A 25,382-nucleotide genomic window follows, 5' to 3' on the forward strand; every position below is an offset into this window, starting at 1 on the left:
ACTGGGTTTAGTCTGGAAAAGAGAAGACCGAGGAGGGACAACAGTCTTCCAGTAGGTAAAAGGTTGTTATAAAGAAGAGGGTGATAAATTGTTCTTCTTAACCACTAAGGACAGGACAAGAAGTAATGGGCTTAAACTGAAGCAGGAGAGATTTATGTTAGACATTAGGAAAAACTTTGTAACTGTAAGGGTAGTTAAGCATTGTAACAAATTAGCTAGGGAGGATAAGGAATCTCCATCACTGAAAGATTTTAAGAACAGGTTAGAAAAACACCTGTCAGGGGTGGCTGTGAGGGATGGTCTAATACTGAATCCTGCCTAAATGCAGGGGATGGACTAAGTGACCTATTGAGGTCTCTTTCAGTCCTACATTTCTATGACAATTCCTATGCTCAAATATTCAAAAAAAAAAAAGTAGAGCTGGAAATTACTAATCCATTTCCAAGCCAAGGAAATAACTAGCTGCTAGTAACTAATGTATTTTTCTCACTTTCCTGCACTTTAAACAATAGCAAAGATTCTTCTCAGATTGCAGTTGGGTCCATGTTCCAAGTAGTATTCTTCCCCTTTCCAACACCCCTTCAAAAACTACTCCACTCATCCCATAAATTAACTTACATAACTGCAATGCAATGTTACACTTGTAACCAAGTGTCATTGGTACTTCCTGAGAGCTCTGTCAATCTGACATTTCCTAGGCCTAAACCGAACCTAGATTAACGGGAGACAATTTGAGGTTTAATAATCTGCTAAAATAACAAGTTCCATCCTGCACAATATGCCACATTATGTGATAACATGTACGTAAAGGGCAATGCAAGAATGTTTCTTGCACTCACTCATGGACCCCATGAAGTTTAGTACAATTTATAGTGACAATGTGTTCCCTCACACAGAGAATATAAATTATGTAAGAAATAAATTATACCCAACTTTAGGTGTTTGGGAGTAATGTAATGAATATTTGATCAGAAGAATGACTTTGTACAGTCAAGAGAGCACTATTGCAAGTTCGTGTTTCTACCAATCTAAAAGCAGGTGGAAAAGGGATCTTGGCAATATGTTAAATTGGCTATAAATTTTGTTTAACTGATCTTTTTTTATTTAATTATATAAATATAACAATGTTTTAGTTTTTCTTCTGACTCTCCTAATTTTTTTTGAAGAGATTCTATGGCTGTGTGTTTACAATTTGATCTCACTATGATTGGTCAACAACGTTTTTGACTGTTCAAGTTGCCAGAGCTCCAAGAGGTAATTTTGGCTTTACTTTTATTAAAAAGTTGATGAAATCCTGAAAAGCTTTAATTTGATATTGATCCCAAGCAAAAGTAATGGTGCAGCTGATATGGGACTTGATTAATACAGACTCAAGGAAGGCAATATAATTAATGCCAATCAACACGGGTTTATGGAAAATAGATCTTGTCAAACTAACTTGATATCTTTTTTGATGAAATTACAAGTTTGATTGGTAAAGGCAATTGTGTTAATGTAACATACTTAGACTTCTGTAAGACATTTGACTTGCCACTGCACAACATTTTGAATTTTGATTAAGAAATTATAACGAGATAAAATTAACATGGAATATATTATATGGATTAAAAATTAGCTAACGGACATGCCTCAAAATGTAATTGTAAATAGGGAGTCATCATTGAAAGGGTGAATTTTAGTGGGATCCCACAGAGATCGGTTCTCAGCACTATGCAATTTAATATTTTCATCAATTAGACCTGCAAGAAAACAAAAAAATCCTCACTGATAAAGTTTGAGCAAGTGGTAAATAATGAAGAGGACAGGTTACTGATACAGAGTGATCCAGATTATTTTATAAACTGGGCAAAAGCAAACACAGTTTTACTACAGCTAAATGTAAAGTCACAGAACTAGAAACAAAGAATTTAGGCCAAACAGACAGGATGAGGGACTATATCCTGGGAAGGAGTGACTCTCAAAAAGATTTGGGGGTCACGGCGTATAATCAGCTGAATGTGAGCTCCCAGTACAATGTTGTGGCCACAGGACTAATGAAATAATTGGATATATAAACAGAGAACTCACGAGTAGAATTTAAAAAGTTATATTACTTCTGTATTTGGCAGTGCTGCGATTACAACCGGAATACTGTGTTCAATTCTGGTGTCCACAATTCATAAAAGATTTTGAAAAATTTGAGAGGTTTCAGAGAAGAGCCACTATAGTGATTAAAAGATTGGAAAATATGCTTTAAAGTGAAAGATTCAAGAAACTAATTCTGTTTAGCATAACACGAGGAACAGCAATTTAATAATAGAAGGCTCTTAAACTACTAAAGATATAACATCCAAAGATACAAGTTCCAATGGTTGGAAGTCGAAGTAGGACAATTTCAGACTAGAAACAAGGCAGTTTTTTAAAACAGTAATTAATGGAAAATTTTAAGTCAAGAATAGATTTTTTTTTTTTACGTTTTTAAAGTACCGGTAAGTATGCAAATGAAGAAAGGAGGTAGTAAGAATATAACCAATTTTTGTTGTTGCTGTTGTTTGGAGTTACATACAAATGGATTATTTAAAAAAAAATGTTAGCAAAAAAATTAGTTTTCAAAGAAGCAATTTTTCAACAAAAATACATTTTGTTAGAAACAATTTGACCATTTTGTCCACTTGTAGCCATGGCATTTCGAGAATGGGTAAAGTGAATTTTCTTTCTTCAGATATGCCATTTTGTTTACAACCCACTTAGCAGTTCCCAGGGAACTCACTGCTGCTCGGAGAAGAGAGCAGAAACATGGCTGAGATACAGAAGACTTAAGAAAAATAGAAATGGGAGCACAATAAAATCAGTAATTTTAAAGAATAAATATGTCATTTGCTGATGGGAGTCAAGAAGCTCACAGCTACCTTTGCTGCTTGGTTGGCATCAAAACGGCAATGAGCTTGTTGACTCCCTTCACGGCAGTAACTGTAATTCAACCCACTTGTGAAGGTCAGCAGAAACTAATTTGAGACAGAATCTGAAAGCAGACCAATGGATTAACATTTTCAACAGCAAATGGGATTTAGGACCTTAATTCCCATGGATTAGACTCCTAAGTGTCTAAGTGACTTCTGAAATGTTTATTTGTAGTTTATTAAATATACTTTACTTTTATAATTACCTTTAAAATATAGCACAGAAGAACTGTCTTACACTCTACTATGTGTCTTGCCTTTCAGCTTCATGCTATTTTTTGTAGATTTTTGTGTTCTTTCCAAGGAATATAGTTTTTTCTGAGGTAGACCTCCATATCCCTGATGGGGCAACTGAGAATCTCCTCCATATTTTACTCCTTCACTTATAATACCATCCTTCAGAGCCTCCTTGTGGCGGGGCTGCTACTGAAAGGGGCTGCTCCTAGACACCTCAGAGGGTATGTCTACACTACAGGATTAATCCGAATTTAGATAATTCGAATTTGGGAAACAGGTTGTATAAATTCGATTGTGCGCGGCCACACTAAGCACATTAATTCGGTTTTTAACCACATTAATTCGGTGGTGTGCGGCCACACTACCCCATTACTTTAACCACAGTAATTCGGTGGTGTGCGGCCACACTAACCCTAATTCGAATTAACAAAATCGATTTAGGCACTACTCCGCTCGTCGAGGTGGAGTACAGAAATCGATTTTAAGTGCCCTTTAATTCGAATTAACTGGCTCTGTAGTGTGGACGGGTGAAGGGTTAATTCGGATTAACGCAGCTAAATCCGAATTAAAGTCGTAGTGTAGACCAGGCCAGAGAGTAGGAAAGCAAAATTGATAATTCTCCCATATGTTTCTCAGATATTGAAAAGCTGCCTATTAGCTTGATATTCAAATCTGTGCACACCATTTTCACAAGTCCACTAGCAGAGATCCTTTTCTATCATTTTTTGAAACACGGATCCTCATCCACGTGCTAAATCAGACATTTTCTTTCTGCCTACATAAAAGTCTGACAAGAATGAAAGACAAATGATTTCATTTAATTAGTTCAGCCTTCAGCTCTGACCCCAAATTGTCTAAATGCACATGAGATTTACAATTTTTAAGAGATGTAAGGGATGTAGAGATATTTCAGATTCCTCTACATTTATTTGGCAAACAGTTCTCCTTTTAAAGAACTCACTTATTCCACAATCCAGAACACTACTGACCTTCTTATTACTTGTACAAAACAGCCGATAAGCCACAGTTTTGATCCATCTCCAATTAACAAGACCCAGGAGGTCAAAGCTATCCTTCCCTTCAAGAAGGAAAAGAAAGCCAACAGCAATTTGATGAATCCAAGTTAAAAACAAAAAAAACAGCCAAAAAATAAAGGAGAAGATACAAATGTGAAGCCTGTTTGGGGAGGGAGGGGGGTAAGAAAGCTTTTTAAAAATATTATTATTATTTATTTATTTGCTTAATTGACTTTTATGTTATTCTATGTTCTCGAACTTTGAAATTTGCTATGAGAAAAGATGGTTACCTACCTCTCGTAACTGTTGTTCTTTGAGATGTGTTGCTCATGTCCATTCTAACAGGTGTGTGTGCGTGCGCGCCGCGTCCACGATTGTCAGAAGTTTTTACCCTAGTAGTACCCGCTGGGTCGGCTGTGGAGCCCCCTGGAGTGGTGCCTTTGTGGCAGTGTATATAGGTCCCTGCTGACCCGCCGCCTATTCAGTTCTTTTTGATGGAATATTTCGACAGAGGGGAGGCAGAAGGGATTTGGAATGGACATTAGCAACACATCTCGAAGAACAACAGTTACAAAAGGTAGGTAACCATCTTTTCTTCTTCGAGTGATTGCTCATGTCCATTCCAATAGGTGACTCCCAAGCAGTTTCGACGGAGGAGGGGTCAGAGTTCACCGAGTTGCTGATTGCAGTACTGCCCTGCTGAAGGCCGCATTGTCCCTCGCCTGTTGAGTGATGGCATAGTGTGATGTGAAGGTGTGGATGGAAGACCACGTTGCTGCCTTGCATATGTCCTGAATGGGGACCTGTTGGAGGAACATAGCAGAAGAGGCCTGCGCTCTTGTGGAGTGTGCCGTCAACGCCAGGGCTTGGATCTTAGCCAGGTCACAGCACATTCTGATGCAGGACATGATCCACGACGAGATGTGCTGGGATGAGATGGAAAGCCCTTTCATCCTTTCGGTGATTGCAATAAAAAGCTGTGGTGACTTACGAAACAGCTTTGTGCGTTCAATGTAGAAGGCTAGGGCACGCCTGTCATCCAGGGAATGGAGTGCCCGCTCTTTGTTGCTGGCATGAGGTTTAGGAAAGAATATCGGTAGAAATATGTCCTGGTTAATGTGAAATTGCGATACTACCTGGGTGAGGGCGTAGCTGCACCTTGTCCTTGTAAAAGACCGTGTAGAGGGGCTCGGAAGTCAGTGCTCTGAGCTCGGAGACCCTTCTGGCCGAGGTTATGGCCACCAGAAAAGCCACCTTCCAGGAATGGTAGGATAAGGGGCAGGTCGCAAGGGGCTCGAAAGGGAGAACCATGAATCCGTAAAGGAACATGTTAAGATTCCACTGAGGAATGGGTTGCCTCACCTGGGGGTAAAGCCTATCCAAGCCCTTAAGAAAACAGCCCACCATGGGATTGCTAAAGACTGGCCTGCCCTCCACACCTGGGTGGAAGGCCAAAATGGCCACCAGGTGTACCTTAATAGATGATATTGCCTACCCCTGTTGCTTCAGGTACAAGAGGTAGTCTAGCACGAGGGGAATAGAGGCTTGCTGCGGGGAGGTATTTTCTGTATGGACCAAATGGAGAAACGTTTCCACTTCATCAGGTACGCTGTGCGAGTGGAGGGCTTCCTGCCTCTCAACAGAACTTCCCTAACAGAGTCCGAGCACTGCAGTTCAAGCTGGTTCAGCCATGGAGTTTCCATGCCATGAGGTGGAGGGACTCCAGGTTGGGGTGTTGTAGTTGGCCATGATCCTGTGCGATGAGGTCCGGGAGCATAGGAAGGGCCACTGGCCTGTCCACTGATAGGTTCAGCAGTGTGGTGAACCAGTGCTGTCGGGGCCATGCTGGTGCTATGAGGATCACTGAAGCCCTGTCCTGCCGGATCTTGAGGAGGACCTTGTGTATGAGGGGGAAGGGCGGGAACGCATATAGCAGATGACTCGTCCATGGTAGGTGAAAGCCGTCCGATATGGAACCGTGGCTGTGGTTCTGAAAGGAGCAGAACAGCTGACACTTTCTGTTGCTCCATGTCGCAAACAGGTCAAGGTGGGGATAGCCCCACCTCTGGAAGATCGAAAGGGCAATGACCGCTCTGAGATATCACTCGTGAGTGTTGAACGAGAGACTGAGGTGGTCCGCTAGTTCGTTCTGTGCTCCCGGCAGATAGGAGGCCTGTTGCTGGATGCAGTGTATGATGCAGAAGTCCCACAGTAGGCGAGCTTCCTGGCACAGGAGAGAGGAACGAGCACCACCCTGTTTGTTTATATAGAACATCACTGTGGTGTTGTCCATCAGTACTGAGACACATTTGCCCTGAAGATGAGCCTGGAATGTCTGGCAAGCCAGGCAAATTGCTCTCAGCTCCCTGACGTTGATATGCAGCGATAGTTCTGGTTGTGACCACATGTCTTGAGTTCTGATACTGCCCAGGTGTGCTCCCCAGCCCGTCTGCAATGCGTCTGTGAGCAGCGACAGTGAGGGCTGTGGACCAGCTGAGTGTTAGCTGAATATACAAATTATATCCAGATTTTCTGTTTCTGTTTTTTTAAACTTGCTCCCCTCCCCATCCCTACCCCCACATATATTTGTTTTACCCCCAACCCTTTTAAGATATTAGGAAATTAGATATAAATACAGCCACCCCTCAAAAAAATTTTTTTTCTAGACTACTGGTAGTGCATCATAAAGGCTGAAAGGCCAAACATTCAAAATGCAGAAAGTTCCAAAAGTTATGTTCGTTACAGTTACATTAATTAGGCTACTTTATACGTACCTGGAATTTGCTATTTTGCCCTCTCTCATTATATTTTGACATAAAATATTGCTGTTTGCTCCAGAAACATTAACTTTAAATTTTATGTTGGTAACAAACTTAGTTTAGGATTTTCTTCTTTTGCATGCCTGAACTTGTTACCTAGGGTTTTTCCCCCTCTCCCATTACATACTACAAACTTAAATGAAAGAAAATTTTACAAATGGAACTAAGATTACAAGTCCAAGCACTCAGAATATGCAACATATATACATGGACAGACACATAAATCTGTCTATGTGTGTAAAGGCATGCATATTGTTTATTTTACACAAATACACTAGCAAGGGTCGACAACCTTTCAGAAGTGGTGTGCCGAGCCTTCATTTATTCATTTTAATTTAAGGTTTCACGTGCCAGTAATACATTTTAACGTTTTTAGACGGTCTCTTTCTATAAGTCTATAATATATACCGGTAACTAAACTATTGTTGTATGTAAAGTAAATAAGGTTTTTAAAATGTTTAAGAAGCTTCATTCAAAATTAAATCAAAATGCAGAGCCCCCCGGACTGGTGGCCAGGACCCGGGCAGTGTGAGTGCCACTGAAAATCAGCTCGCTTGCCGCCTTTGGCACGTGTCCCATAGGTTGTCTACCCCTGCAGTAGAGTGTATACACATACACACCTTAAAACAAACTTGTTGAATTACACAGATGCTCTCAAATATTATAAAGCAAAGACTAGATCATGAAACTTATAAACTTCATGCATATTTATCCTGTCCATGTGTTTTCCTGTTCTTTAAAACATGTATTAAGAGCATCTGTTCCATAAGTGTATATGAAAAAGCTCTCAGCATCCTCAGTACCTGTCTACCAAGTAAACAGGCAATTTTTAGCAAAACCTGTCAAGCCAAGAGTGAAGAAATCAGGTCTGTGAGAGAAGGTGCTTTGTGAAAGGAGGTTTTAGAACTATACAATAGTCACAGTGTTTAAATAATTTCATATGCAGTTATTTAAATATTGAAGAGAAACACCTGGCATCAATGCAGCATTAGGAAATATTTTTTCCTGCTTCATTTTACTTTCATGCAGTAGCTCCTCTTTGGTCATCGGAAGTTCAAGTACATCTCGAATAATCTGTGCTCCCTCCAGTGCTTTTTTACCCATGACTAATGATTTCAAATCCCAGGTATACGCCTTTCCAAAGCGTTCACAAATTTCTTGAAAAACCACAGTATAAAGATGCTCAGTATCTGCAAAAAAGAGAAAGAAAAGGCATTTGTAATAGGCAAGGCCAGAATCAGTACCGAGCTCTTATGTCAAGAACACCCAAACTTTGCCTACTTGGACGGACACACTGGCAATTTGTTAGGTGTCACAAGGGTATACCTAAATGGAACTCATCACAGCTGTCCTTATATTTAATACAGAAGTGAGCCAGACTGCTGAGTCCCACATAGTACACCAAGTATCAGGTATTCTTACTCGTCAAAAGCAACACTTCTATGTTATAGGAAAATGCTGTGGGCCACGATAAAGAACTATATTGACCTGCAATTTCACCGTCTCTATCTCGCCTGGGCTACTACACAGTACATGTAAGAAGCAACCTACTAATTTCATCATGGGTGAACCCCAATGCAGACAGGTTATATCACAATACTGCTCCAGATCAGCACAAATTCAAGTGAGTTGGCACTGAAAGGTGTCCAGATTGATAGCTTGAGAAAGGAGAAAAACTGTTCACTTGGCACTATCAGCTGGTGCTCTCAGCAAGTTGAGGTGAAGATGAATTGACAAGATAATGCTTAAGATGTCACAGCTCTGTTTTTCCTTTGTTTCTGATATGTTGAGAATTTAAAAAATAAAATAAAATTGAGATCAAATAGAAAAAAAAAGAAACCTAAACCTTGATAAAATTGAAAATTAATTCCCATCCAGCTCAGCAATCTATGGAAAGCTAATCAGGGAATCAAAGAACAAAATTACAGAAGATTAAAACTCTCCTACACAGGTTCAAAATAAATAAGTTTTAAACTATCTATAGGTGAATATTCAACATTACAGGTAAAGATCCCCAAGTTAACCCCCCTCTTTTTTTTTTTAACATATCACAGCTGTGAACTGCTGTTTTTCATTCTACAGAAATAGTTAATAGCATCCAGATTGCTGACTTAAAAATAGACAGTTCTGAATTGCTACTGTTTACAGACTGAACAGCATTTCATAGAAAACTCTGCACACACACTTTACAAAATACCTGATAATAATTGCATACAATTACTATTTCAATATGATAGTACCTAAGACCACAAACAAGAATCAGGGCCCCTGATGTGCTAGGAACAGAACAAACAAGTAACAAATAAGATGGTCCCTACCCTCAGACACCAGTTTAGCAAGGTGTGTGTTTATTTAAAGCACCTGAGTAGTCCCACTGATTTCAATGAAACAACTCTCATACTTAAACAGTTAGGCTTAAGTACCTTGCTGAATTAGGGTCCCAAATTGCCTCCTTCTCTTCCTTTTGTCATTAAATTATTTGACAATAAGAATTTGCTTATGAAGATTATGATCTTTATTCCAAAGAGATTATGTCACTTCTTACACTCCACTTGAATTTATAAAACCTGGGCATTGGACAAATGGCTGAAATGGAAATTCTAAAAATCCCTAGTTTCTTATATCATGACTTCAGGTAAAATTATGAATTTATGAATTCTTAAGAAACAAAAAGGTTTTCAATCTGATATTTTCATTATTAAAGAATGAAGAACCCTCGCAGTCCTCCTGTGCCCATAGCTGCAATTTGGAAGGGTCTTACCCAGTTGTGGAAATTTTACACCCCTGGGCAAACCTGTAGGACAATAGCACAATTAATAAAGTAACTGAAATAACTCTGACTTAATCTTCAGTCAGAATCTGGGACAACATCTAATTAAAAATAAATAAAATAAAACTCTCAGTGTCTATAAGGTGTATATTTTTGTGTTAAAAAACCAATAGAGCCAACCGTGAGAGTGTGTGTGTGTCCATGTTTTTTTTAAATACAAAAACCATATGTGAACTTCCCCTTGGAACTCAGCAACATCAGCTAGCTATCCAACAGTAACAGTACTCTTAGCTTTGTTATCCATGCTGACATGGGAGTATCTCAAAAAAAGTACTGAACATACTACAGCCAGATTAGTTTTTGTTCCATTACAAACGGGGGGCGGGGGAGAAGTAAAATATTCTATATAAAAACTAAGGTGTAATTGTCAAAGGCATGAAGGGGGAGCTTAACTCCCATTGAAAGGCAAGAGGAGTTGCCTAGCTCCCCTTTATACCTTTGTTAAAATCCCCCCGTGTTAATTGTGTCCTTCTAAATTTCATCCCATCTCATATTGTTTACATAGACGTAGTCAACATGACGTATTGCCCACCAACTTCATTTCACTGGGGATGAGTGATTTTATTCCCTAGCCACAAAGGCATTCCATAGTCATTTTTATAGTGATCCTTCTTGTGTAGAAAAAGGAAAGGCTACACCATTGTTGTTGCTTACATTGTGTAAAAGCCAGTCACAATAAATACAGATAATGTGACAAGAATTATAGAGTAGAGGTGTTGGATTGCTCTATTTGTGATCCAGCAGAAAAATATGCTGAAGCATACCCGGAAAGCCTGGAGGTGACCTGTATCACAGTACACTGTAAAACATGATTGTTTATAATCTGTTGAAATCACCAAAGAGAATCTGAATTAAAAGAACAGACCAAGCCAGGTTAGGGTTGTGTATTGTGCCCATCACTGTAGCATCTAAGCATCTCCTCTTTATCAACTGCCTGTGAGCCAGGAAGATACTTGAAGATGGCAAAATGTAACTTATTAATGAATAAAGCTTGGATCTAAGTTTTTTTGCCTGTTTTATTAATTTATTACAACACATTTTAACTTAAACTACAGTTTATCAAGAAGATAAGGTTAATAGGCATGCCAGCTTCCTTCAGCTATAGGAAAGGCTATGATTTAGTCATGGGTATTTTTAGTAAAAGTCATGGACAGGTCACGGGCAATACACAAAAATTCACGGCCTGTGAACCTGTCCATGACTTTTACCATACATACCCCTGACTAAATATTAAACGGTCACTGCTGTGGGGTGCAGGGACCGCTGCTGGGCGGGGGCACATCTGGAGGGGCCGCTGCTAGGGGGGAAATCGGGGGGTGCTGCGGGGGGGGGGGGGTGCTCCAGGGGGCTGCTGTTGGGGGGGAGGGGGGAAAGCAAAGAGAAGCCACAAGAGTGGTCATGCGTCCCTTCCCAGCAATATGTTTCGGTGGCCCAGGGCAGATGCCAGAGAGGTAAATCACTGTGGGGCAGGAGGCGGGACTGGGGTAGACAGGACTTCCTCTTCCCCTGCACGGCATCCAGGGCCAGGTCAGACCCACCCATCAGATTTCTCCCCCGGCTGCAGGAAGCTCTGCAAAGTCCCCCCCTACCTCTTCCTGCACTCATCACTCCTCAACTGCAGGGGGAGGGATCCCTGTACAGGAAACTGCTCCCCCATCTGCCCAACCCCCATTCATCCAGACCCCCTCAGACCCAGACCCTCCCGCCAAGCCTACCCCCACAACTCACAACCCCCCTGCCGAGCCCCATGCTCCCTGCGCATGGACCACCCCAAGACACACCTGCACCCGGATCCCCTGCCCACCAAGCCGCAACCAGCTGCACCTGGATCTCCACGCCACTGAGCCCACTCCCCCAGCATCTGGACCCCCCCACTGAGTCCTCCACACCCAGATCCCCTGCCGATCTCTATACCCCCACACCCAACCCTCCCCTCCCCCCACTGAGCCCCAACCACCTTCACCTGGACCCCCTTGCAGAGTCCAATTATCATTGCACCCAGAACCCCCCAACAAGCCCCTGTGCATCCAGATCCCACATGCTGCCTGTACCCAGATTGCCCCACCCAAAGCCCTCTCAACCCACACCTGGATCTCCCCACACTAAGCCCCTCCACACTTGAATCCTGCCTTGCTGAGCCTGCCTGCCCTCACCTGGTGCAACTGGCACAGATGGTCAAGGCCCTAGTGTGTTTCTGGGGCAGGCCTGATCCTTGCGCTGTGTCAGGATTGGGTGCAGCCTCACTGCTGAGTCAGTGTCCGGCGGGGGCGCTGCACAGTGATCTCCCACCTCTGCGCAGCCAGTGGCCTGTGCTCCCCAGTGCCATGCTGGAGCCTCCACATTTATTTGACAAATAAAATTTTCAGAATTTTAAAATATTGTGAGCAGATTTTTTTATTTTTTTGGTGCTGAATGTCCTCAGGAGTAATAACCAAGTAAGCATGCTACCCTCTAGTAAGTTGCTGCCTGTGATTTGCATTCGCAGCAGAGGGCACCAGACAGCATGGAGCTACTTTTTACATGCTAATTACGTAACGGGACAGGAAGAGAAGGGTTAGCTGGAAATGCTGGCCAGGGGAGTGGGGGTGGAGAAGGAGAGAAATAGCAGTCATCTCTCTCTTGTGCTTAAAAGTTACTGTAACCATCTTTTGGAACATAGATCATGCCTGCGATTTCTCTCCCTGCCCTGTTATCAATCACACACTTTCAACATTTCACCCATTTTACTATAACAAAGTCAGCAAGAAGGGTGGGGGAGTTGGACTAATCAGAAATCACATAGCAATCTTTACTTTTAGCTAGCCACAGTAGCACCTCAAATGGAAACCTTTATGCTAACTATCACTGCCTAAATGACCACTAACTCCTTCAAAAACATTTCTCTTTCTTTTAAAAAAACTAGGAAATTCACTGACAAAAAACTTGGGTTAAAGAAGAGTTAAGGCTGGCTGGTGGTATCCTATGCCTTTTACAACATCAAGTTCAGCAAAACTCAATCAATTGCTCTAACCCAATTCCTAATCTTGCTGTAAATTTCACTGTCAGTCAGCTGTCCTCACACAATACAGTGAACAACTAACAGCATTATTTCAAGAGGAGCCAAAAATTAAAAAAAAAAATACAGTAAAGAAACATTTATGAGTTGGAGAAAATTCCTTCTGAGTAAACTTTATTGTTGGGATTTATTTTTTTGTTATAAAAACTTCTTAATTCATTATAAAGCTTGTTTTATTAAGTACACAGAGCTTGTGATGAGTGCATTTCAAATCAGTGAATGAAATAAAGTATTAATAATTCTCAATTATATTTGTATCTAGTAATTGATCTCATTATTGAAGAATCAAGCTCCTTGCACATTTTAAAAGTATACATGCAGGCCTTTTCTCCTCTCTATCCCCATTGATGGGAAGCGTTTTTCTTTTTAGTTGGGGGAAAAGCTAGGTCAAAGATGTAGGCACATTATGTTCTAGTGAAGTGGGGCAGGGCAGAGAAGAGAGAGATTCAGGATAAATAAATTAAACAGGAATAAGTCACTAGGACCAAAGGGTATTCACAAAGAATTCTGAAGGAATTCAAATATGAAATTGAAAAACTACTAACTGTGGTATGTAACTTATTGCTTAAATCAGCCTCTGAACCAGATGACTGGCAGATAGCTAATGTGATGTCGATTTTTAAAAAAGGCTCCAGAGGTAATCTTGGCAATTACAGGCCTGTAAGACTAACTTATGTACCATGCAAACTGGTTGAAACTACAGTAAAGAACAGAATTATCAGACACACAGATGAACACAATATGTTGGGGAAGAGTCAATACAGCTTTTGTAAAGTGAATTCATGCTTTACCAATCTATTAGAATTCTTTCATGGGATAAACAGACATGTGGACAACGGTGAGCCAGTGGATATAGTGTACTTGGACTTTCAGAATTTTTTTGATAAGCTCCCTCACCAAAGGTTCTTAAGCAAAGTAAGCAGTCATGAGATAAGAGGGAGGGTCCTCTCATGGATCAGTAACTGGTTAAAAGATAGGAAACAAAGGGTAGGAATAAATTATCAGTTTTTAAAACAGAGAGAGGTAAGTAATGGTGTCCGCCAAGGATCTGTACTAGGACCTGTGCTGTTCAACATATCCATAAATGATCTGGAAAAATGGGTAAACAGTGAGGTGGCAAAATTTGCAGATAACACAAAATTACTCATGATAGGTAAGTCTAAATCTGACTGCAAAGAGTCACAAAAAGATCTCACAAATTTGGGAGACTGGGCAACAAATTAGCAGATGAAATTCACTGTTCATAAATACAAAGTAATGCAAAAAGCGAACAAAATGTTAGGAACCATTACAAAATGGATAGATAATACAGAAAATATGATAAAACCACTATATAAATCGATGATATGCGCATACCTTGAATCCTTGAATACTGCATGCAGTTCTGGTTGCCCCATCTCAAATATATATATGCACACACACGGAAAAGTACTGACAACAGCAACAACAATTAGGGGTATAGAACAGCTGCCATTGAGGAGAGATTAAAAAGACAGGGACTGTACAGCTCAGAAAAGAGACAACTGAGTGGTGTTATGATAGAGGTCTGTAAAATCATGAATGGTGTGAATAATGAAGTATTATTTACCCCTTTACATAAAACAAGAACCAGGGGTAACCCAATGAAATGAATAGGCAGCAGGTTTAGAACAAACATAAGGAAGTACTTCTTCACAAAATGAACAGTCAACCTGTGGAACTCATTCTCAGGGGATGTTGTGAGGAACAAAAGCATAACTGGGTTCCAAAAAAACCCACCAGATACGTTCATGGAGGATATGTCCATCAATAGCTATTAGCGAAGATGGTCAGGTACACAATCCCATGCTCTAGGTGTCCTTAAACCTCTGACAACTGATACTAGACAGGAGGGGATGGATCACTCAATAAATTGCCCTGTTCTGTTTTACCTCCTCTGAAGTATCTGACACCAGCCACTGTCAGAAAACAGGATAGTATTCAAGATGGACTATTGGTCTGACCCAGTACAGTTATTCTGATGTTTTTAGGATGATCTCTTTTAGAACAGAGTTGTACAGTGTAGGACCTTCTATAAAGATAGTGAAATTTATGAGGAACAGAATTATGAAGCTGACAGTTCATTTGTTACAGAGGAATACAGCTGAGATCATCAATCACAATCATGGAGAGTAGCTTGAACTAATTCAAGGGAAGGCTTTGAACACTAAGCCAAATTTGATTTTGACTTGGCATTTACTGAGGAGCTGGTGTGGTGGGGAAATGGATAAGCAGCAGAAACGGACATCATCAGACGATTGGTAACATGCTTTACAAAGTTGTGTATGATTATCACTATTTTACAGATGAGGCAACAGACACAGTAAAAGAACACATCACCTATGCTATTCCAGTGCTAGGCCTCTCTTGAGCACTGGAAACTATATCAGATTTTGGGATGGATCTTTAATATCGTCAAATGGACATTAGGATTTAGTACAAGATCACCACATTGACTGCTGCCTATGACCCATATACGATCTGATATTTCCTAGATAGAAATTCTGCAAAACAGGCTTTCCTGTAGTATTTTGGCACATCTGCTTCTGGACTCATTTTTCTATTATAAACAATGGAAGTAGTAAAACTAAATTTCTGTACCAGAACCTGGAGTTTGCCCAATATACAGCCTTTGCAGTACCACATTCTAGGAATTGTGCACCACTTCTTGTGAATACCAGAGACATTGAAACTATTTAGGTGAGCTCCCCTTATCAGCCATGCCAAACAACAATGATCCAGGTGTGCGTGTGTGCTCCAAAACCCCTCAGGATTGTTCTGCCTGTCCAAAATCTAATCCGGATAGATGGATAACAAAGAAAAATGACTGTGGTTCTATGGAGACAACACACTTGGAAAGCTCCAGGCATTGCTAAGTAATAACTTCTCATTTCACTCATAACATTTTCTCTGAAAATTCCCCTTCTAGCATCTGCACCAGCCTTTTGGGGGAAAGCTCTTGTTTCTTTATCAGCAGTGCAACTCTACTCGAGTAGAAATGGCAGAAGTATTAGTGTAGACAGCACCAGTGTTTTTCCTGTTACATCTTCAAAACCTAAGAACAGTGCTAGAGGACACAGGAGTTTAAAAAACCACCAGTGAACTGCACAGACAGCAATGAAATCGTGTGAAAACCACTGAACATGCAGCAAAGGACTCTGCCAAGGAGCAGCAACCCTAGAAGAGGACAGAGGAGAGTTTAGTTAAGGAAAGTCAAAATGTTGCCCTTCCAAAAAGGGTATGTATTCAACTCCAATACTGAGAGAGTAGGGTTGAGTTAATCACACACCATGGCAGGCTTCCAAATCACCATATTATGGAAGCAAGTCACTGAAGCAGCCACAAGTGTTTTGCAGATAGAGTACTGTACATACACATTCCCCATTCTTTTCTGTCCTCTCTTTTCCTCTGTGTGGATATGTCATGTCTGTCCTAAAAGCAGATGCCACAGCGCCCAGAGGCATTCTGGCACTTGAACCTCCTACTTGGTCACAACATAACTGATTATAAATCCATTTAGACTTGGCCCTAACAGGACTGAATACTAATCAATTTATACAATCTATGAACAGAGATCGCTTTTCCCTTGGACTTCTTCCCAAATACTATGAACAATCCAGATGACTTTCTAAAGGAGACTCTAGGTATTAAACAACAGTGTTTTTCATATGCAGATTTTGAAGGCTGGCCTCAGGAGATATATCATGTTGATGAAGGAAGAAGAGCAAAAGGGTAATTGTCTGACTGATTTGCAATTCTGACACTACCTTGGGGGTAGAACTTGAACTGAGATTATACCATCAATACAAAAATGGATACAGAGGATGGAATATCATTTTGACATTATGAAAAAGACTGTAAATGCTGGATAGTCCATGTGCTACAGTAATCAGCACAATATAAGAATCTAAGAGAATAACAAAGTGTATGCTGTGCAAAGTATGGTCTGATTTCCACAACTGCAAGGGAGTTTAAGAAGCAAGTCCATTTCTCTACTGTATCAGTGTTAAGCAGTCGTTGCCAGCTCTCACAATTTTACAAATCTTGTGATCTTTTCAAATTTTTAAATAAAGCTCCTCCTGCTGGAATCAAGAGTTTGCATGAAAATTTCAGCTTTCACTAAAAAAACAAGTTTCTAGTGCTCATGGTTGTGGAGAAATACCTGAAAACATGAAGAAGTGCACCATAAAAGCTCAAAGACCAGAAAAATACATTTTATTATTTTTAAACTCTTGTGATTTTTGAACTCCTGGGGTAGGCAATGGTGCAGTCTCCCACTAGGCAACTTGCCTGTATTAGTTATTAGGGCATATAATAAAAAAGTGAGATTGTTTTACCAAGAGGAGTCTATTAAAAAGCCATCTATATAGTTTTCATGCAGATATCAAGAGGTTTTCCCAGCATGAAAATTAGCAGAATTTCATTCATAAAAATTGACACTTCTGCAGGTGTCACATCAGAAATAACAGCCAAATTCACACAGTTTGACAAGGAAAAGCAGACAATCAGAATTGGGGGGCCTTTCTGAGTACAGAATGTGGTAGAGGCTGTTTGTCCAATTAAAAGAAAATGCAGATGTCAGTGCACCTGACTGAGGACAGGCAGTCCACCAGACATGGCTCTTGGCCGACACCTTGCAACCAGAGCAGCTTCTCAAGCTGCAGTCTCAGCAATCCAACAAAACAAACAAAAAGCATAGTAAAACCCCCAAGAAGCTACCAAACAACTACTAAGAGCTGTCATTACAAGACACTTGTAACTGTAAAGATAGGATGCAACACATCCAGAAGCATGGAAAAAATTGTGGAAAGGATGGTTCCACAACTCGCGAAGCAGGACAAAAGGGAAGAACAGTGGGTGTCTGAGTGTGGGCTTTTTATATCCTTTACTTGAAAAGGACATTTAGAACCTTAGACAACTAACCTCCAATTCTGGGTGAGTTCTTATTTTTTCCACAGTTCATCCAATCCTTGACCGTGAAAGGAAACAGAGCACTAATGTAAAAGCATATGACAGGAGTAACGTGATGGCTGAGGAGAGAACAGGGTCAACTGTTTAGAAGTTGACTTTTGAATTGTTTACAGAGTAGCAAGAGAATAAGGGGGGACAACTGAAAGTGTAAAAATACATATTCTCAAAAAAGACTCCCATAGAGTATAACCATTAATGTGACATTATTCAGTCCTGCACCAGAATACCCCACCAACACTAACTGGACATTTCTCTTGTGAGACTAATGTTGCAATTTCCCAATATTGAATAGGCAAAGGAAAAAAAAATAAACAATTGAGTGGGGTGGCTAAAGCTCCACTTTTCCTTCTATTCGAGAACAGGTGAGGTTTTAGGGCCTGTCTATACTGGCAACGTTAAAGTGCTGCCGCGGCTTGTGTAGTGGCAACACAGCTCCCAGCGCTGGTGCACTGTCTATACTGGCACGTTACAGCGCTGAAACTTGCAGCGCTCAGGGAGGTGTTTTTTCACACCCCTGAGGGAGAAAGTTGCAGCGCTGTAAAGTGCCAGTGTACACAAGCCTGTTGTGGGACACCACAGGAAGAGATGTAAGTGAATAGTCCCACAAAAGCAGTCAGTTGAGACCCAAATACTCTCTATAGGATGTGTTTTGTATTTTGAATTGTTGGGTTGATCAGTTTACAGGGTCTGTAACAATGAGCTTGCTTTGTAAAACTTATGCTTACCTTTTAATTTAAAAACTGAACCAAAATAATTAGCAGCCACTGAATGAGTCATACTACAGTAATAGTTGCTTTAAAATTAGAAGCTAGTTATACAGGTCTTACAGCAAAGTATTCAATAAATCACCTCACATGGCTGTTAAACTATAGCTTCTGAAAGCTAAAGGAAAAATAATGAATATGATTGCTGAGAATTAAAATTACTGATGCTAATTTAATTGAGTGATGATTTGCAAATTAATTTTTTTGATTAGCACTTAGCATAATTCACTAAAATTATCAATTATTCATCGTAATAGGGAACAGGTAAGAAGTCTGTTTTAGGTTACAATTTTTGCAAATCTACGTTACTCTAGACTCTTTTTTCTCACAATATTGCATTAACATAAATTTATGTCATCCAATGATATATGAGTATACTATACATCAGGGGTCGGCAACGTTCGGCACGCGGCTCACCAGGGTAAGCACCCTGGCGGGCCGGGCCAGTTTTATTTACCTGCTGACGCGGCAGGTTCGGCCGATCGCGGCCCCCAGTGACCGCGGTTCGCCGTCCCGGGCCAATGGGGGTGGCGAGAAGTGGCGCGGGCAAGCGAACGTTGCCGACCCCTGCTATACATTAATTACTGCAACAAGTCTAGAGAATCACTACTGTTGGCCACACAAAGTTCTATAGGACTTCTCATTCTTCCTGTGTGGCACACCCTGCTGGGAATTCAAATTACTGCTAAGATGCTCACTATGAAAATATGTTTCTAGTGTCCAAAATAATAAATGAACAGAACTAATCTCAAGGGACATTGAGATTTGCCTCTGAGGGCTTGCATCATTTGGAGAATTTTTCAGTGGAAGAAACAGCTCAAGCTGACTTTGTTTGTTTTACATGCAAAGAAATATTCTGTGTCCACAGGCCAAAAGAAGTCTGTTGACAAATATGAAGGGCCTTCTAATTTACATTTAAAGACACCTTATTTTCACCTCTACATTTTTTTAAAAGAAGAATATTTCTACAGCAGTCTAGTATGCACGCCTTAACCCTATCTATAATGTCACACATAGAAGTAACCCCCAAATACATAACACCAATCAAACACACATCATTCTGATACTGAGTTGTAAATATGCCACCAATCAGATAAACTCTATACCAAAAGGAAGGAGGAGCTATATTTTGCTTCCTGAAAAAAAAAAAAAAGCTCTCTTTGGAAAGTCAAATGAGATAGGTGCCTATTTAGGGAAGCATGCAAGTATCCACTGGAGTCACACGGCTTAACTCTCCAACTAAAACAGGCAGTAAAAGAAACACCTTATTTGAGAAGGTGAGGAGTGAGAATACTCCTAAGCACACCACATCGCTCTTCAAAAGAGAGTGCTTGATCAGGAAGTCACTGCATGCTGAAAGAGAGAATGGATTGGATTTTCAAAAATGCTTAAGTGGATTAGGAACATAATTCCCACTAAAAGTCAGTGACTTATGCTCCAAGTCACTTAGGCACTTTTGAAAATCCTGCCCGGAATGCCCATTACATTTTACATTTTTGGTTATATTTTAAAGGCTGCCTGACATCTAGTAGAAAATGAAACAGTCTCTTTTCCTTCACAGCACTGGATAAGTTCCAAACTTAACTGCACAGTACATCAGATAAACACCACTACAAGGAAGAATGGAGACCTGGAGGCTAATAAAGCTACTCTTTTGTTTCTCTTTCAGAAAAATGGTAGAACATTTGTTTGCTTAGTAAACATGCTGATAACCCATATTTCTATATGTTGTTAATTATAAGACATCTAGCTTCTCACTTGGGTATGCATTTCATTTGATTCTCCAAGAGACAGACTATTTCATATTGGCTGACTGCCAATGTTCAAAAGGAGAAGTTTCAAAGCTACTGCAAGGAGATCCCATGATATTATTTATTTTAAATAGACTTATAGCAGGAACTCCTGGCCCAAGCCAAAGCACCGGAAGGAAGTCAGGCCTTTGGGATTTGCGTGGTGAGGATGATGGAGCAAGAAGAGAGTTGTGTTATACGAATTGTATCAGCCTTTCTTTGAAAAGCAAAAGTCAAACAATAAAATGTCCACACTGCAAAATGACCTTAACACCCTGGGGTCCTATTCTTTCCCCAGAGGGTAGCGGTAGTTACCACAAATTTCAATGGGAGGGAAAATTTTGTTTTAATGTGTTTTAAAATAAAGAATTAACTAGCCCATACATATTTTAAGTACCATGTGGGCAATCTCCTGGATAAACCTTATTGAATTAAGTATAATGCCTTTGGGGCCCATTGTATTAAAATACAATTGTTTATTGTTATTGTGGGGTTGTACATAACTTCTCTAGAGGATGTGACTAATGCAACCCTTTGGAAATGTTAGGAACTTCAAAGGACTTTATGAAACAATGTGAATGTTTAAAATTAAATGGGTATCCCAGGAAGTCTCTAAGAGAATATAACCCCTCCAATTATGAAAGAACTCAGCCATTCGAAGCTTAGCCCAGGGGAGGGGACCCACTGTATGGCTGATTACCTATCTGCAGTCTATTCAAAGACCACAAACTGAATAAAGGATCCACTCACAAAATAATGTAAGCTTATTAGCCTGTGTGCAGGTTCTTTTTTGTTGTTTTTAATATGTTTTCTCTGTATTGCTTTTATCTTATGTATAAAATGTGCTTGCTTAGAAAGAGCTGTGTGGTAGATTAACTGTGGTAATTACACTATTAACGGTCTCTGAAGAAAAGGCAAAATAAGCCAATTTAGGCAGTCTGTCTTCTGCTCGGGATATCACAGTACAGCAGAACCCCATTTATCTGATCTAATTGGGACTGGGCTGGGGCCAGATCCGATAATCAAAAATCCATATAGAGAATGGGAAAGTGCCATGCTGCGGCGCCATCTAGTGGCCACAGGAGGAATCAGCCCCTTCTGCACCTCTGTGTGCTGGTTGTCCAGTTAATACGAAGAGCCAGATAATGGAGGGTCGGATAAACAGTATATGTAGAAAACTGCTCAGTGTGGAAATACCCTGGTCAGAAGTGTGAGAGACATGGGCTTCCAGCAAAGAGAGGCAACAGCTGGGGACCTAGAAGCCTAAAGTGAGTTCCCTTGCTGGAGCAGAGAGGGAGAATATGTATGCATTTCCCCATTATAGTGATACCATGTTCTACATATTCATTAAGGAACAAATATTACTCCCTGCCCAGAGCCTGAGTAACAGGGGTTGTGTGCTTGGGAAGTTCATGGGGGTAGGCGGGAAGGAATTCTTCTCACCCTCAGGTAATGAAGCTGCTCCACAGCTGTTACTCAGCAGTCCCTAGACCAACACCCTGTAAGATCGGATACAGTCACATTTATTCTATAAAAAAAATTCCAAGTAAACTTCTACCCACGAAGCTCATCTTTATAAAACCATCTCCAGCGCACAAAGGAATCACATTTCCAATTCCAGCATACAGGGAGACAAATGAAACAACTGTGATGAGTTTACATTAAAAAAATGCTCCTTTGACTTCTATCAAATACAATCATCCCTGCACTCCATCCAAAATTGGCATACTAGTTCAAAGCCTGCAGAAGTCTGTGAAAATTTCTCTCACAATCTACTATTTTCAAAACTCTGTAACCTAGCCATAAAGATACTATCCTAGATGAAAACTTATCCAACTTAACAAACAAGGAATCACTTGTTTCAAATACTGTTCAAATAAAAGGAATATACTTATCAAATAAAAAAATATTCAAAACCACCCTCATAGTAGAAGTCTGAAAAGAAGTTAAAGGGAGAATACTGGATTCATTTTTTCCATCTCCTAGATTTCTCTTTTTTTTTTTTTTTTGGAACGGATAATTGTTTCTAGCCTCTATTAGCTGGAAAGTCTTCACAACACTACTTTAAACTAAACCATTGTTTAAAAATACAAACACAGATATGAAAACTGATGCCTAGAGAGATTACATCAGCTGCGCAAAGGACTAGATACCTCATAACAGACAATCTCCCTTCATTCAGTTATACTGTGGGAGACAGAGTCAGGAAGCCCAGCCAGCAGAGGAGAACAGGGGTATAAGGTACCATGGTGGCATTTCTGAGTCCAAGTGTTTTTGTTCAAAACTCAAAATATTTAGGCTTTGGGACAAAGTATTTCAGTTTTTAACTGAGCTGGTGAAAATTCTTTGACTACCAAAAAAAAAATTGAGAAGAGGTTTCAAAATTGTCAACCAGCAATTTTTTAATTCCCACAGTATTTTTTTCTTTTTTATTTTCTATAGTTTTCTTGACCAAGTCTTCTAAATAGACAAGACAGACAGTAGAGCAGTAGTAGAGTTCCATTAGCTTCAATCAAGATTCAGTAGAATAATTCAGCTCAACTTGCCAATGTGGTACACCTAGGTTTTGCAAGAGGGACACAGGGGGGAGGAGAGATGTATCCTTTTAGTCCACCATTTACCACCGTACGCTAAAACTGCTAGAGAAAAGTACAAGAGCAGATCAGACATATTTTTCGAGTTCTACATCCAGTCAAAAAGGGTCATTGGCCTGGAGCAAAGAACCGCGGCCAGTGGAGCCGCGATCGGCGGAACCTGCGGACGGGGCAGGTAAACAAACCGGCCCGGCCCTCTAGGGGCTTTCCCTACACAAGCGGCGTCCCAAGTTTGGGAAACACTGGTTTAGGGTAAAAAGAGAAGAATTAAGAGGTATGCAAGTTACTAAGGAAAGAGACGCTGGCAGCCAAAGGATTTTTTGTTCTGTACAAAGTATGTTTGGTCTCTACTAGGCCTGCACCAGAGGTAGCTGTCCCCTAGGCTGTCTATTTCCACTAATTAGGCTTCTCCATAGTGGCTTTTAAAGAGATGAGAAATTCTAGCACAAAATAGCAAATCTATCATATTCCATTAAGAAGCTGTTTTAGTGCTGTGAGTTCTTCCATGTGAATGACAAACCTAGCTGCTGACACAGTTTACAGGATTAAATTCGATGACACATTGCCCTCACAGAGAAAGTATATCTGACTCTTGTAAAATACCGTTGTGTAAGTCCCCCCCACCATGATATAAAGGATAATTTTAAACACCAATTTTGTTGCAAGCTCGTAGGAGATTTTTTTCTTTATTACAGTGACACTGTTCATGCTGCTATTGTTAAGGTGTGTCAGCACCCTTATAAGCCCTTATTATATTTTAAGAGCTTTATAACTCGGCCATAAAAAAAACAAAATTAAAAGCTACAAGAGAGCATAAATGCAGTTCCTTCATTTAGAGAAGTGATTCCTTTTGCAAGCATCTTACCTTTCACTGAAAATTTAGCATCTGTCTATCGATAGACAGAATCAAACTCTCATTGACTTCAACAGGAATCAGAACAGGTCCTAGAGCGTGTATAGGGAGCAGTTAGATTGTCATTATAAACCAAACTCATCACAGTGTATCACAGTCACTAGAATGCAAACTGAAGTTTAATTAATAGACTACAATTGACTCAAAGGCTTCATTATGGTCACTGTGGGTTAATAATACATTTTTCAAACTTGGACCCCTTCCCCCATTAAATACAGTGTTATCTGATACGTGTATTATTTTTTAAAACTTATTTGTCTTACAATGGATTTACTCTCCTGAGCCTATGCTCCGGATGCAAGCTCTGAAAGTTCTGAAGTTGTATGCTGTTGGCTTTAGGCAGGGGCAGTATGGCTTGCCACTTAAGTTGAAAGTTGAACCCTAGTGGTTCTGGGGCCTCCGCCTGTCAGTTCCTCTATTTCTAGTTGACAGCATAGGAGATCTCAATGTGTGCTGCCCTCCTACTCCTATGATATTGTATCACACCTACTTATTCCACATTTCATGAACTCTTTGGGGAGGGGAAAAAAAAGACATATTTTTTGCCTCAAATATTCTTTGACAAGTGCTTAAGTCTTTTCCAAAATTTAAGGCAAGGGACGACAATATTTCAAAGATGAAAGTATGATGGACAATGCCAAAAGCAGCAGAGAAGTCAAGAAGGAAGAGGATAAAATTCAAGCCACAAGCTTTGACCAGGAAAAGGCCATTAGAGACCTTAGTGAGAGCAGTTTTGGTAGGGCTAGAGCAGAGGTTCTCAAACTGTGGGTTGGGACCCCAAAATGGGTCACAACCTCATTTTAATGGAGTCATGAAGGCTGGTGTTAGACTTGCTGGGGCCCGGGACCGAAGCTGAAGCCCAAGCCCCACCGCCTGGGGCCAAAGCCAAAGCCCGAGGGCTTCAGCCCTGGGCGGGGAGGGCAGTAAGATTACATGCCCCCCCATGCAGGGCCGAAGCCCTTGGCAGCTTTGGCCCCTTCTCCCCCGCCTGGGGCGGCAGTGCTTGGGCAGGCTCAGGCTTCGGTCCCCCCTCCTGGGGTCATGTAGTAATTTTTGTTGTCAGAAGGGAGTCACGGTCCAATGACGTTTGAGACCCGCTGGGCTAGAGGAAGGTAAGCAAAGGCACAAAATTTCACTTAAGACTATACCCTTTCCTAGTTAGAAGTTTCAAAACAAACTTATAAGTCGGAACACACAAGAAGAGCATTTAAAATGGAATCGAGTACGGGAGGGAGAGAGAAAGGAGGCTAGGCCTGGAAAGAAATAGTAGAAGGAAAGGAATTAGAAAGGGTGATCATTTTTTTCCCCCCTTCAAACTGCCTTGAGATTTATCTGTGAATAAGGTTAGGGCATCAATGAAAAAATAAATTCCTTCCACGTGCTATCATTAATATAAGGCAGGAGATACTCTGAAACTCATCATTTTAGTATGGAAA

General features: G+C 40.6%; 1 protein-coding gene across 1 annotated transcript in view; it reads right to left on the reverse strand.

Moving 5' to 3' along the window:
* The window catches only part of LOC113406021 (pseudouridine-5'-phosphatase-like), a 149,585-nt gene that overhangs the window by 92,922 nt on the left and 31,281 nt on the right, over positions 1-25,382 (reverse strand). The window contains exon 2 of the mRNA XM_026648098.1: positions 7,983-8,201. Coding sequence (XP_026503883.1) covers positions 7,983-8,201 — 219 coding nt within the window. The remainder of the gene's footprint in view (positions 1-7,982; positions 8,202-25,382) is intronic.

Source organism: Terrapene carolina, unplaced genomic scaffold, assembly GCF_002925995.2.
Source record: "Terrapene carolina triunguis isolate 2854851 unplaced genomic scaffold, T_m_triunguis-2.0 Scaffold22, whole genome shotgun sequence".
Lineage (NCBI taxonomy): Eukaryota > Metazoa > Chordata > Testudines > Emydidae > Terrapene > Terrapene triunguis.